This window comes from Syngnathoides biaculeatus, chromosome 12 (assembly GCF_019802595.1).
Source record: "Syngnathoides biaculeatus isolate LvHL_M chromosome 12, ASM1980259v1, whole genome shotgun sequence".
Taxonomy (NCBI): domain Eukaryota; kingdom Metazoa; phylum Chordata; class Actinopteri; order Syngnathiformes; family Syngnathidae; genus Syngnathoides; species Syngnathoides biaculeatus.
This window is the reverse complement of record NC_084651.1, coordinates 21,855,045-21,870,841: the sequence shown is the minus strand read 5'-3', so window position 1 is coordinate 21,870,841 and position 15,797 is coordinate 21,855,045. Positions and strand designations below refer to the sequence as shown.

Here is a 15,797-nt window from a genome sequence, read left to right as displayed (position 1 = left end):
TTTTTGTTTTAATTCCTTTTTATAACACAAAACATTCAAGCAACATGTTTTTTTTTTCCTCATTTTTGAGATCGTAGGAGGGAAGCTGCAGCTTGTTACTAGTGTGAGCAGAATAGGTGGCAACAATGGGGAAATTAAATGCAAGAACTAGTTAGTTTTTGGACTGATGAACTATGTTTAAAATTTTGAGTTATGGAATAGATAAGAAATAGTTCATTTTTTGAATGATGAACTGAAATTTGAACGAGTTTATGTAGAAAATAAACTTTCCCAACACTGATGTGGTGTTTAAAAAAAACAGTTAAATTTTTTTCAATATCTTGCAGCCCAAGAATGGTGTTCACGTTTGTGACATTGTGCAGTTTGCCAACAACAGTTACCTTGATTAGATCATCCTTACCCTTCACCTTCAACGCCTGAGATACAGTGACGTCTGGATCCAACTTTTTGAAGTTACTTCTGAAATAAATATCAGTCTGATACAAAGAGAGACAGAAATCAGAGGTCTTGTGTGGTTGTTACTGTCCTTTAAAACAGTCCCTACTTCTGTTCGTACCACAACCTGTGCAGTTTAGAAACATAATTAATAACAAAAATGCATTGTTGAACTTAATGTTGTGCGACATGGAGGGGGGGAAAAAAGCTTCCAATTACCGTAATTTCCAGACTATAAAATGTACCTGATTATAAACCTCATCCAGTACATTTTTAAAGGCAAAAAAGATTTTGTACATGCATAAGACGCACCTGTCTATAAGCCGAATGTGCCCACATTGAAGCATGAGATATTTACAAAGAAATACGGTACACCGAAAGAATTTTCAAAGTTTTAACAATATACCTTAGCTTTTCTTTCTAAACAGTGCCTGTGATGTGGCAATAACACAGCAATAATACAGGGCTGGGTAAAAAAAAAAAAAAAAAAACAATAATATTTTCCAGTTCGGGCTACCTGCTTTTATTAACTCTGAAAGATTTTTTTATCTTTTTACATTGCTATAGTTCTTCCCGCTGCCGTTTCCATTGTCTCACCATCGATTCATTTATGCCAAGTTTACGTGCAGCAGCTCTGTTTCCTTCTTCATCGGCCAGCTCGATTGCTTTTAACTTGAAAGCTGCGTCATATGCATTTCTTCTTGCATTTTCCATGATGAGGTGCATGCAAATTTTTTTTCATGTTACAAAGCGCAAAGTCACATTAAACTTGCGTCTTCCTTCACACATATATTCCACCTGCCTCAATCTTACCTTTTCTACTCGAGCACCCCTGGCGACCGTGAGAAAAAAATCCATAAATTAGCCGCATCATTGCATAAACCACAGGGTTGAAAGCGTGTGACAAATGTCGTGGCTTATAGTCCAGAAGTTACGGTACATTTTTTTTGTCTGCGCTGCATACTGAAATGGGAGTCGAGCATCTGCTAGATGTAGAACCTGTAATTAAAAAAATAAAAATACATACATTGGTAGGGAATACTTTATTTGCTCAGGTAAAAAAATATGCTTCTTTGACACAATCCTAAAAGACATTCAATTCACGAGTGTTGTATTCCTGCAAGATGGACGAGCTGGAAATGGAAAATTCCAATCAGTCCTGGAAACCAATGTGAACCTAATGTGAGCTAGTGGGACTAAATTGTTTCATGGAACAAGGATTGAAGGCGCTTGTTTGCTCGCAAAATGGAGCTAACGCGAGCTGCAAACTAGTTACCTTTATAGCCAAATAATCCAGAAGTTCTTGGGATGAAGCTCTGTTGGCAATCCAGAGGGTGTTCATTCATCCGAAAAGTCCGGGATCCCATTAAGTAAAGTCCTAGTCAGCAGATGATCAGATGGCAAGTGGTCAAGAGTGTCTCGTCATTCGGCTGGGCATTTTGGGTGATAGCTTTGCAACAACCCAATTGTCTGCCATTTTTCCCCCTCTTCTCATTTTCTCCTGGGACCCGCACCTTCTTTCTTCCCCTTCTTTAATCTGAGGGAGGGTTGTTTACCTCAAGGAGTTGTTGCCCTCTACAGTGCACCATTCCTCATTGCAGTTATCCTAACACTTGACAAACACACACTTCCTGTATCTTGTTTTGTGTAGCACGACAGAGCTGCTCTTCATTGGCTATTTCCGTAGGATCTTGGAATGGATTGCACTATTTACATGCGAAGTGCGCTTCTACTTACACAATTTACGTTACGAAACGACTTCCGGAACGGATTAATTTTGTAATTAGAGGTACCACTGCATACACACACCTGCTGGGCGCCTTTCACCATGGGCAACTCACAGTAGTCACAGTGACTTTGAGATTGAACAAGGGGGCAATTACTTTTTTCATAGAGGGTCAGAAAGGTTTGGATTTTTTTTCCCGAGCCTTAGTAAATGTAATTGTCATTTGAAAACTGCATTTTGTACTTCCTGGGGTTGTCTCTGAGTGATATTAAAATTTGTTTCATGATTTGAAAACTTTGTGTGTGATAGCTACAGAAAAAAAAATTGAAATCAGAGGGGGGGGGGGGCAAATACTTTTTTTCACGGCACCGTGGCTGCATGAACCATTTCCAGCCATCTTAGTCAGGGTCTCCGAATGTTTATCGAGCCAAGGCACATATTTTTCATTAGAATATGCCTCACAGCATAGCTCCAGATGCAAATGTCACAAAAAGTGGATCCACAGATAATGACCACTATACAGTAGGGTGCTGACATAGTGTATACATACATAACACTCTTCTACTTGTTGCAACAATCAACTGATTTACCTCACAAAATCCCTTATTTCCATAAAGGGTACTTGCTGATCTGCCACTCTTGCCTCGCTGATATTAGTGTAATTAATTTACATTTCAGAAATAATACTACACAGAAAACACTACTAGAAGAAAAGTGTGTTCTTTGTTTATTCTTTTGCGTAACGTTTGGATTACTGGAAATTGACAAAACAGATGAGTGATTTTGCTATCTCAGATATTGCAAAACAGATTTGCAAAGTTTTTCCTTGTACACATAAATGTATACCACCTCTCCAATTATATGGAGGAATGTGCAACCAAGACTTGAACTGTAACTACATTCCTAACCAGTGTCTTGCTTTTGGGATTATTGTAGCTGTCTGACTTGGAAAAAGGAAAATCATTTCTTGCTAAAGTGCACTGCATGCAATGTCAATTTGCTGCTGTTAAGTTTGCACTTTGCACATCAACTGACAAAGTATTTATGTTAACGTGGGAATGATTTGCAGAGGATTTTCTCTCTTCGTTCCTCTGTTCTGCTTTTGATTATTCAAACCGAACTAATTGGCCTCTATTCTGAGCACCATTTTTCAAATAACCATAACGCTGTTTTGTTTGATGGGACAAATTAAAACTCAAACCATAGTCATCCTTGGGAATTCACACAGTGCTAAGGGAAAAAGTATTGCCCCAGCCCCGCCCCCTTTTCTTTTTTGGGGGGAAATATATCACACAGTTTTCAAATAATCAAACCAATTTTAATATCACTGAGACAACCCAAGGAAATACAAAACACAGTTTTCAAATGATAATTCAATTTATTAAGGAACAAAAAAAATCCAAACCTCTCTGACCCACTGTGGAAAATTGTCCCCTGAATCTAATCACGACTTGTGCCACCCTTGGCAGCAATAAATGAAATCAAGCATTTGTGATAATTGGTGATGAGACTATCACAACGCTCTGGAGAAATTTTGTCCCACTTTCTGCTGAATTGTTTCAAGTCCGCCATATTGGAGGGTTTTCTAACATGAACTGCCCGTTTAAATTAACACCAGAGTATCTTAGTCTGATTTAAATCCAGACACTGAGGACTTTCTGGTGTTTTTCGGATAGTTGTCCTGCTGCATGATCAAAGAGTGCTTGAGTTTGAGGGCACAAGCTGATGGCCGGACGTTCTCCCTTACGATTTTCAGGAACCCAGCAGAATTCATTGTTCCATCAACCACAGCAAGTTGTCATGGTCCTGGGGAAGCAAAGTAGCCTCCGACCCTCACACTGCCACCACCATTCTTCATTGTTGGCATAATTTTCTTTTTATCAAATTCTGTGTCATTTTTACGCCACATGTAATAGACTGCACACCTTCCAAAAAGGTCAGTTTTTGACTCATCAGTCCACAGATTGTTTCTTCCAAAGTCTTGAGGATCATCAAAATGTATTTTGGCAAATGTGAGTTGAGCCCTTGTAATCTTTGCTGACAGCAGAGGTTTTTGCCTCGGAACTCTCCCATGCATTCCATTTTTGGTCAGTGTCTGTTTTATGGTAGCGTCATAAACACTGACCTTAACTGAAGCCTGCAGGTCTTTCGATGTTATATCATCACTTGCCACTTTTCCCAGTTTTCTCCATTTGTAGATAATGGGTCTGACTGTAGTTCTCTTGAGCTCCAAAGCCCTGGAAATAACTAACTTTTTCCAGACTGATGGATTTCAATCTTTTTTTCCCTCATTTCTTCTTGAATTTCTTTGGTTCGTGGGATGATGCATTGGTTCTTGAGATCTTGTAACCTATTTCACGTTCTCTGATAGATTCTATATAAGTGATTTCTTGATTCAACATGTATGGTGGTAGTTAGATTTGGCTTGTGAAATTGAACTTACCTTTCCCAAATGTGTGGGCAGTCAGTGACTTTGTGATGTAACAAGGGGCGTGGGGAATTACTTTTTCCACAGAAGGTCATAAAGGTTTTATTTTTTCGAGCCTTAATAAATGTTATTGTCATTTGAAAACTGCATTTTGTATTGCCTCGGGTTGTCTCTGAGTGACTTTAAAATTGGTTTGATGTTTGAAAACTGTGATATGGAGAAAAAAAATGAAACCACAAGGGAGGGCAAATATATTTTTCATGGTAATGTAGTAGCATGAACCTTTTCCAGCCATCTTAGAGTCAGTGTTTCCCTGTCTTTTTAGAGCCAGGGCACATACTTGTCATTAGAATACGCCTCACAACATGGCTCCAGATACAAATGTCACAAAAAGTCGATCTACAGATTAATGGCCACTATACAGTACGCGGGTGACATAGTGTGTACATACATAGCACTCTTCTACTTGTTGCAACAATCAACCGATTTACATCACAAAATCGCTTATTTGCACAGAGGTTACTTGCTGATCTTCCACTCTGTCCCAGCGGATTTTAGAGTGTAATTAATTTATATTTCAGAAATAAACCATCTTCTTTTTCTTCTTTTTCTTTCAGCTTGTCCCATTAGGGGTCACCACAGCGTGTGATCTTTTTCCATTTAAGCCTATCTCGTGCATCCTCCTCTCTAGCAGCCACTGTCCTCATGACCTCCCTCACAACATCCATCAAACTTTTCTTTGGTCTTCCTCTCGCTCTTTTGCCTGGCACCTCCATCCTCACACCCTTCTACCAACATACTTACTGTCTTGCCTCTGAACATGTCCAAACTGTCGAAGTCTGCTCTCTCGAATCATGTCTCCAAAACATTCCACTTTGGCTGTCCCCCTAATGAGCACATCTTACCGCTGTTCTGCTACCCTCGTACATGTCCTGTAATATTCCAACATATTTCTCCACCACACCAGACTTGCGCATGCAGTACCACAGTTTCTCTCTTGAAACGCTGTCATAGGATTTCTCTTGGTCTACAATGACACAATGTAGCTCCTTCTGACCTTCTCTGTACTTTTCCATGAGCATTCTCAAGGCAAATAGTGCATCTGTGGTACTCTTTCTAGGCATGAAACTATACTGTTGTTCGCAGATACTTACTTCTGTCATGAGTCTAGCCTCCACTACTCTTACCCATAACTTCATTGTCTGGCTCAGCATCTTTATTCCTCTGTAGTTTCTACAGTTCTGAACATCGCCTTTGTTCTTAAAAATGGCGACTAGCACACTTTTCCTCCATTCTTCTGACATCTTCTCTCCCGCTAGTATTCTATTGAATAAGTTGGTCAAAAACTCCACAGCCACGTCACCAAATTGCTTACATACCTTCACTGGTATGTCATCGGAACCAACTGGCTTTCCATTTTTCATTCTGTTCAGTGCCTTTCTAACTTCTCCCTTACTAATCAAAGCCACTTGGCGGTCCTTCATGCTTGCCTCTTCTACTCTACCTTCTCTCCCATTTTCTTCATTAACTCCTCAAAGTACTCTTTCCATCTACTTAGTACACTACTGGGACCAGTCAACATATTTCCATCGCTATCCTTAATCACCTTTACTTGCTGCACATCCTTCCCATCTCTATACCTGTCTGGCCAACATGTAGGGCTCCTTTTCTCCTTCTTTCATATCCAACCTGGAGTACATGTCGTCATATGCCTCTTGTTTAGCCTTCTCTACCTTTGTCCTACGACGCATCTCAATGTATTCTTTCCGCCTCTCCTCAGTCCTCTCCATGTCCCATTTCTTCTTCGCTAATCTCTTACCTTGGATGACTTCATTTATTTTGGGGTTCCACCACCAATCTCCTTCTCCCCTTTCCTACCAGAAGGCACCCCAAGTACTCTCCTGCCTGCCTCTCTGAGTACCTTGACGGTGGTATTCCAGTCTTCTGGGAGCTCTTCCTGTCCATCTAGAGCCTGTCTCACCTCTTTTCGCAAGGCCACACAACATTCTTCTTTTCTCAACTTCCACCACCTTATTCTCTGCTCTACCTTTGTCTTTTATTTTTTCCTGTCAGAAATACACAATACTTCCCAGAAAACATTACTACCAGGAGAAAAGTGTGTTCTTTGTTTGTCCTTTTGCGTTACGTTTGGATTACTGAAAATTGACATTTAAGGATGAGCGATTTTGCTACCTCAGATGTTACAAGTTTTTCTTGTACACATTCATGTACAGTATACCACCTCTGCCATTACATGAAGGAATGTGCAACCAAGGGTTATCTTATCTTACTGGATATTGGTGGATAGGAGTGTTTTTGTGTTGGAGAAGAGGAAGTGTTTCTCCTCCCTGACAGTTTGGCTTCTGTTTGGTTTCCACTGCTTCGGGATTGCTTTCAAAAACGTACAAATGTTATGTCATGACATTTTTTTGACATTGTTTAAGATGAGGGCTTGTCCGCACTGATCTCTATTGTAATCTTTTTCAGGGTCGGTGGGACGGGAACCTTTCCCATCTTTATTTCGGTGAAAAGCAGACTATATCCTGAACTGGTCACCAGTCAGTCAAAGGGCACATAGAGAGACAAACAACCTTTCAGACTCACATTGACACTCGCTGAGTATGAACTGAATTCACGCTGCCTTCATCCAAGTCAGGTAAAGGTTCCACTAAGCCATCGGTGACCAAAACCATATTACTATATTTAATATTTCCGTAATGTTATTTGCTTTTGTTTGCACCGTTTTGACTTTGACTTTTGAGAAGTCACTGGTATAGTAGTACATTTGCCTGACTTCGATGCAGGCAGCATGGATTCAGTTCCCACTTGGTGTGCATGTTACTAAAAAAAAAACAGAATTGCAATTCAATCTTTTCCTAAAATTCTTTACCCCTACATGAAATCCTAACTGTATGTTGTTTACTACATAGTAGCTTTTCAGCCAGTTTTGATGAAAATTTAGGCAGCTCAGTTGAGCAGAGTGTTACCTGGTATCTTACCACACCCATAAAATGCTAGTGTGCAGTTTCTGGTAATTACACAACGCCTCCCTCCCATTGTATGATTCATCAGTGGCTCAAAACAATCATGGCTGAGAATGTCTCTGAGGCATGGTACATACATAAAGATTTTTGCACTTTGAAAAGACTTTTTGACCTGCTCCAGACCCACACATAAAGTTAAAAATTTGCATTTTAACAGTTTTGGCCACCATATGGGGTGTTCTCTGAGAATCTTGACACAGCACACTAGACGGCCAAGAGTCTGTTCCACCGCTGATCTAAAAATCTCATGTGATTGCAAAAATACGGAGAACCACTGCCAGTTATGCGCTGTTTCCCAAGTTCCCAAAGGTTGCCGGAGCAAAGACCCTTGTAAAATAGCCATGTTCTCAAAAAATAATATTTGGGAAATACTTCTTGCTGTCTGGGGAACCTACTTTTCTTCGAAAAATTACATTGGTTGAGATGTTTTCATTTCTGTGTTTGTCTGTCTTGAGTGGTACTTTTGAGTACATTTTGTGTCCCCTCACCATTCACCGTGTCATAACTCAGGCTTAGTTGGCATTCCCCACACCCTGAAGAGTTTTGGTCTTAAACATTGAACACGTTCATCATTTTAGGTTGTCAGCCCTGACCTGTTTCAGACCCTGAAATGTAAAAAGTCTAATAGGTTAATCAAAATGTAATTTAATTTTGATTTCAATTTTGGCTTCTAATGGTCATGCAAATGTTATAACAAAAGAAACGATTAATATGCAGCAGTGCAGGTTGTGTTTACAAGTTCCTGCATTATATATGCATCCTTTGTGACTTTCCACTTTCTTTTTTTTTTTTTTAATTGTTACTTTACTGTAAGATCCAGCTGCATCCATAAACTGCACCACACTGCACCCGATAGGTCAATGCACATACACCAGGAACAACAGATGGCTCAGGGCTCACGGCTTTGTATAAAAAGACCCCTAAAAGACTTAAAAAGACTCCCGGGGATAAGAACAAAATTTTACTCTTTTAGGTAGAGTAGAATTAACAACATTATTTTTATTTGCCAAATGCCCGAATATTGATTTTTTTTTTTTTTTTTTTTTTTTTTTTTTTTTTTTTTTTTTTTTTTTAAAGTGGGTATGAAAGACTAGTCATCCCAGACGTGCCATTGTGTTTAGCCATAGCTGTATTTATTTTAAAATCACTTGTTTACTTGTACTTAAAATTGATGTTAAATAAATAAGAACTTTTGTAATAAATAATAATATATTCATTGTGAGCATGGTGGATCAGATGGAAAGTGTTGGCCTCACAGTTGAGGTCCCGGGTTCAATCCCAAACCTGCCTGTCTGGAGTTTGCATGTTCTCCCTGTGCAATCCGTAGGTTTTCTCCAGGCAATCCGGTTTCCTCCCACATCCCAGAAACATGCAGCATTAATTGGACACTCTAAATTGCCTCTAGGTGTGATTGTGAGTGCAGCTGTTATTCTCTAAATGCCCTGCAATTGGCTGGCAACCAGTTCAGCCTCCTGCCCGTTGAGAGCTGGGTCAGGCTCCAGCCCTTCCCGCGACCCTTGTGAGGATAAGTAGCCAAGAAAATGGATGATGGATGTTTATTCATTGTGATTTCAATATCCGTCAAAATAATACTCACTCATTCCACAATCGTCCAGCCCAACCATCTTGTGATCACATGTGGTAGAGGAAATGTTTATAATTCCACCCCAAAAATGGATACACAAAAAAAATAAAAAATAAAAAAAAATCTGGGCATGTTTGAATCATTCTTCTGTATGTGGATCACGCAATCAAACGCGGAATATCAAATATTTGACGTTTGGTATATGCTTCGCTAACGAGCACGACTATTGATTGATGACATAGTTGTTAAAAGACGAACTTGCAAATTGTTTTTGTGATGGATGGTGTTCATGGGGACAAAATACATTTATATAATTTATTTATACTAATTTGGTATGATATTGTACACCCAAACATGAAGGAAGCCGAAAACACTGTCAATTGTCATCTTTAGTGGCTGTGCTGTGTTAAAAGAAGACGTAAGTATTTGGAGAGAAGTTCTTTTGGGTTCTGTATCACGGTGTCTTTCACCACTCACTGAATTTAGGAGCATGTCCTTTTACCCTATTTTGCCAAATGCAGAATTAAGTTGCACATATCCCAGAGTGTGGAGTGTGGCCCGCGGGCCGCTAGTCGGCAACCTTGGCCAAGATCCAGTGTGACCTCTGACAGCTGCCGTTGTTCCTATACTGTTGTATCCTCTTAGAAATAAAATGTGGAAATAAGATGAATCAAAGATAAATTAAAATATGCACTATAAAAAGGATGTATTAAAATTGGAACATATTATACAGCATACAAATTAAAGTTTAAATCCTAAATCTAAATTTAACCTGAATTTAAAAGTCAGGTTTTATCTCAGTTATTGATCTTATTCCAAATGGTTCTGCAACTAAATTAATTTCTGATTAGTGTAGAATGATAAGAAAAGATGCAATGTGTTTTTCTGGCTGATATTGCAATATAAATTTCAGTCACAGCTTCAGATCAAGCTTCAGCGCAGTAACATTTACAAACGTGACAAAAACTATGTTCTACTGTCAAATCATTAAGTGATAAACCAAAGGCAAAAATGCCTTTCCACTGTGTCCGTTTTTCCTCATATGTTTGAGTATTGTTTTTTTAATAGTTTTGTATTTAGATTTTTTTTTAACTTGATGAAGTTGAAGATTTTTTTTTTTCCATCCAAGCGGGAAGGAACAGTTGGCGGAAGGTGTCTGGTGTTCTATGTGACAGAAGAGTCTCCGCTAGGATGAAGGGCAAAGTTCATAAAACACTGGTGAGGCCGGCCATGATGTACGAATTAGAGACGGTGACATTGAAGAAACAACATGAAGCAGAATTGGAGGTAGCAGAAATGAAGATGCTGAGGTTCTCGCTTGGTGTGAACAGGCTGGATAGGATTAGAAATGAGCTCATTAGAGGGACAGCCAAAGTTGGATGTTTTCGAGACAAGGTTAGAGCAAGAGCAGGTTTAGATGGTTTGGACATGTTCAGAGAGGAGAGAGTACGTTAGTAGAAGGGTGCTGAGGATCAAGCTGCCAGGCAAAAGAACGAGAGAAAGACCAAAGAGAAGGTTGATGGATCTTGTGAGGGAGGACATGAGGATAGTGGGTGTGACAGAGGACGACGCACAAGATAGGTTTAGAAAAAGATGACATGATGTGGCTACCCCTAATGGGACAACCCAAAAGAAAAAGAAGAAAGTTGAGGATTTTTTTGTTAGACAGTCAAAATTGGGCCTTTACAATACAATTAATAGTAATATGTTGAATATGAAGTATTAAATTTACTTAATTTGTATCCTTTATGTATGACTGCGTTAAACACTATTTTCACAATTGCCCAAGAAGTGCTGTGCGGTATGAATAAAAACTGTAACTCCCCATAACTAGTAATGCACCAAAATTTAGCCCACTGATATTTTTTCAGACGAGTATCCCCAAAAGCGGATTTTCGATTTTGGACTGAAGTGTTTTGTCACTGAAATAAAACAGAATTTTGTTATGACACCAGCAAAAACTGCGGCCTACATGCGGTTGTGTGCACTGCACTGTAGAAATTATTTTTAAATTATGTGTTCCCATCACAGTTGCCCAACCTTCTGGTTTTCATTGTTTGGGTATTAAGAGTAATGCTTGTTTCACAATTTTGTGTGCCGCCCCAACTACCTACGAGCTACAGCTAACTCGGCTAAATAAGATGCTGAGCTGTGGAGGCAAACATTCACATTCCATCCAGTGTCAAAGCAGCATAAGGTTTCCTTCATGGCAGCAAATAAGATACACTTCAAACAAGTGTAATTATCACGAAGGGAGAATGAAGAGTATTTAACAGGAAAAGGATGTGAACTCCATTCCAATTGTGAAGGAATCCAGATATGAACATGAAAATACCAAAGTAATTGATTGGGTGATTCAGTACAGTTGTCAAAAAGGTTCGGCTGGAACCACATTCGAGTGTAGACCAAAATAGCATTTTTTTTTTTTTTTTTTTGTCAAGAGAAAATGCAGTAATAGACGATAACACTGGACTGTCAGATGGGGACCAGAACAGAAAGCCGGAAATAAACATCACTGCTATTCTACCTCACTCGAGAAAATGTACAATACGTTAATAAATGTTTATAAGATCATCTTTATCTCTGCCATTGACTGCAAATGGATCTGCCAAAGTTGTTAAAAAAATAAAGTTTAAAAAAAAATCTGACGATTTAAAAACGGCTGATATGTCTGATTAATTACTCGATTTGGTCCCAATTTTCTCTCTTTACTGTAACATCCATTTGTTTCTTTTTAAGGCACATCTTGAGTTAGATTAGCTTTAAAAGATTTTTTTTTCCCCATGCACACTGCCGTGTGTGTAGAGCGAAATCTCAAACACAAATACACTCACACAATAACCCAGGATTTCTATATATGCAGTAGTCTCGATCGATTTCATCAAATAATCACGGATTGGGTAGTTCCTTATCTTAATTCTTAATCTTTGATTTTGGACAATCTTCTGCTTCCTGTGTTGGCAAGGTATTTTTTTTTTTTTGTCCAATGAGCTTCATAAAAGCGTGGTTGTACTTGTAAATCGCTGAGTGCCTGCCAAATGGTGAGCATTGACATAGGCTCCGTCTGCGGCCATTTCAAGGAACGTTTTGGTCAAGTCTAGACTGGCTGTGTAATGCAGTACATAGCAGCAGATCTGTTGTGAGCCGATCCTTGGTCATTTATAGCTGTGGATTTGTGTCACTGCATGTTTGCCTGGCAACTCTGAACTCCACTGTTCCAACAGCCCATAATTCTACATACCATAATTTATCTACATTTTAATCCTTTTTTTTTCTTTTTTTTGCAGGTCCCTGGGACTCTTTTTTGAAAACAAATTCAACAATATGTGGAGTAACTTGAAAAGCAAATGCCAAACTCTTTTTCACAGCAACAGTTCAGGAGCCATTGATAGCAGGAATGAGGCAGATGCCGTCCACTGTGTGGTGGATCTCAGCCAGGGAGGGAGCTCAGGTGCGGCTCAGGCATCAGAAGTCTCCCCTTCATCCAGTAGCCTCCTTCCAGTGCCAATGGTAACTGTAGGGCGTCGTCATCACAACTGTGTCTCAAACACCCCTCAGATAGTTGAGATCACGATTGACAAGGAGACAGAAGATGTAGGTGGTGGATCAGGGGGTGTGCCCTTGGCTCGCAGAGACTCTTATTCTCGTCATGCTCCGTGGGGGGGCAAGAAAAAACACTCGTGTTCCACAAAAACCCAAAGTTCTTTAGAGGTTGATAGGCGTTCTGGGCGCCTGCGAGGAAGTGGAAACCGGAGAGATCGGCGTTATGGCGCGTGTTCCATCCAGGAGATGAGCGACTCTTTGTCTGGAGGACGCAGTTTGAATGGTCGGTCGTTACGTCAGCGACTAAGCGATACCGTGGGCCTCTGCTTACCACTGCCTGCTAACAGACGGTCTACGAAAAACCCTGTTATTTCCAAACGAAAGATTCACCTCACAGAGCTCATGCTGGAGACCTGCCCCTTTCCACCAGGCTCAGACCTTGCCCACAAGTGGCATTTGATCAAGCAGCACACAGCGCCAGTCAGCCCACATTCCTCCACTGCCCTGTTAGATGCTTTTGAGCCAGCGCACCCAGCTCCTGAGGACGAGGAGGAACGTCTGCGCGAGCGCCGCAGACTTAGCATTGAGGAAGGTGTGGACCCACCGCCTAATGCACAGATTCACACCCTCGAAGCGGCTGTGCCAGGCTCATCTGTCTACAAACTGGGACCAAAGATGGCTCCTGGCATGGGGGATGCCCCCGGTGATGGCCGAGCCTCAGGATCAGGAGCTTCTAGTTCTTTGGGAGGTTCAACATCGGGGGCCTGTGGACAGGTGTTGGCGCCTGCTGCTTCAGCCCTGGACACTGACTCAGAGGAGGACTCGACAATGCTCTGTCTACAGGCTCGGAGACCGAAGCAAAGGCACGCCTCTGGGGAAGGTCACCTGAGCAGACAGCAACCTGGGCCCTGGAAGGTTCACACCCAAATAGACTACATCCATTGCCTTGTGCCAGATTTATTGCAGATCACATCCATGCCGTGCTACTGGGGTGTAATGGACCGCTACGAGGCTGAGTCACTGCTGGACGGACGTCCGGAGGGCACCTTCCTGCTCCGTGATTCGGCTCAAGAGGACTACCTTTTCTCTGTCAGCTTCCGCCGTTATAACCGCTCACTGCATGCCCGCATTGAACAATGGAACCACAATTTCAGTTTTGATGCACACGATCCCTGTGTTTTCCACTCTTCCACGGTCACGGGACTGCTGGAACACTACAAGGACCCGAGCGCCTGCATGTTTTTTGAACCTCTGCTCACAGCGCCTCTCCATCGGACATTTCCCTTCAGCCTGCAGCACCTTGCACGGGCAGCCATCTGCCGCTGGACCACTTACGATGGGATAGGCTCTCTCCCGTTGCCCCTTGCCTTGCAGGACTTCCTCAAGGAGTATCACTATAAACAGAAAGTTCGAGTTCGCTGGCTGGAAAGGGAGCCGCCGCTAAAAATGAAATAGGGATTTTTGTCTGTTGCCTGTACAACCATGTCGGAAGATTACAGAACTTGAGAAATGCCTCATCAGGGGCTACACTGACTGACTTAATTAACCTCTTTCTAGTGCAGGTTTGAGTTCAAATGTAAACACCTATACAAGATCCATTCTAATCTTTATTTTACATATTACTTATTGAAAAAGCATATGATTATATTCTGTGTAGTGCTGCCTGGCTAGCACAAATTATTGTGTTCAATGATATATATAACTACAGTATAAACAATATATTTTTGGATGAGGGAGGACAAGGAGAAGAAGCACAAATAGTGCAAAAACATCATTGACCTCCGGTTCTCCCTTTACATCTGCTCGATCCCAAACATCACCCTGCCTGTAAACCTGCATGCATGCCTCCCTATCTAGCCCCAAAAGGTTCAAATAGTGATAAAGGCACATTCTGTAGCTACGTTGTACAGCTCACCTTTTTTTGCACTCAGTTGTTTTTCTTGTCCAAACACACAGAGAAACACCTTCCCATGTGATTTTTAAGGTGTTTGATTGTGAAGGCATCTGGAAGTGCTTTTGGTATGTTGCATTCTGGCCTTGTCTCTAGGATAAAACTACATAAGCCACATTCTTTGCCATCCCTTTGCGCGAGCATGAGCTAAACGAGACAGGCCCGTGGAGTTCAGGAAAGTAGATCAGGGAAATGAATAGCTTTTTAAAGGATTATACATTATTTAAAACAAGCGTTTCTCGGTGATTGGGAAGGATCAATAATAAACAGGCCTTTTGTTTCCTACGTTGTAAGATCAAATTTGTCCATTTTATTCTCGCTATAAAGATTGGCTTAGTGCTCATGCTACTAGAGTACATTCTTCCTGGATCAACTTACCGTTTTTATCAGTTCAGTTGAATAGTGTTAAATTCACCATCAACTTCATTGAAACATCTTCTAGTAATCTTGACTCAGTGGCTGAGTGAATTTATGTTTGTCTTTACCAGCCGCTTGAAATATGTCCATCACTACTTTTTTGCTAAAGAGGAATGTGGGTACATTTCATAATGAGTGTCAGAAGACAAAGAATGCATCTAAAATTTGGGCTGTAGTTTCTCGTGGCTGTGTGGGTCACCTACGAATCTGAAGATTGAGTATGAAATGCGGTTTGAGTTATTAGAAAGAGTACCGGTACTTGCAAAACATGAAAAATTTTTTGGGGGAGAATATGGAATACAAAAGGCATAAATGAGGCTTTATGAAATGTTGCAGTTTGTGCCATCGTATTCTGTGCATTATGCATCATGCTGTGGTCAGAGTTAAATTTATTTGCACATCGTCCTGTACAATACAGAGCCAACCATGAGACATAATGGCTTTCACAACATAGTGGTGCTGGTGTTGCTTTGAATCCCAAGGCCCCAATACTTACCCAAGTTTAGTGGAACCTATGTGCCTTTTGCCTGAAATAATTTTTTATTTAAATTAAGGAGCAATTGTGCATCACGGTCCACTAATGCCATCAAATCACAATGAAACAAAATGTCATGAATAAGTGCATAAGCTCTAAACTCTCTCTCTCTCTCTCTCTCTCTATCTCTCTC

At 40.7% G+C, this 15,797-nt stretch overlaps 1 protein-coding gene across 1 annotated transcript in view; it reads left to right on the top strand.

Annotated features, from left to right (window-relative positions):
* Positions 1 to 15,797, top strand: part of socs5b (suppressor of cytokine signaling 5b) — a 20,719-nt gene extending 4,922 nt beyond the window's left edge. The window contains exon 2 of the mRNA XM_061838149.1: positions 12,506 to 15,797. Coding sequence (XP_061694133.1) covers positions 12,543 to 14,216 — 1,674 coding nt within the window. The 5' untranslated portion in view covers positions 12,506 to 12,542 and the 3' untranslated portion in view covers positions 14,217 to 15,797. The remainder of the gene's footprint in view (positions 1 to 12,505) is intronic.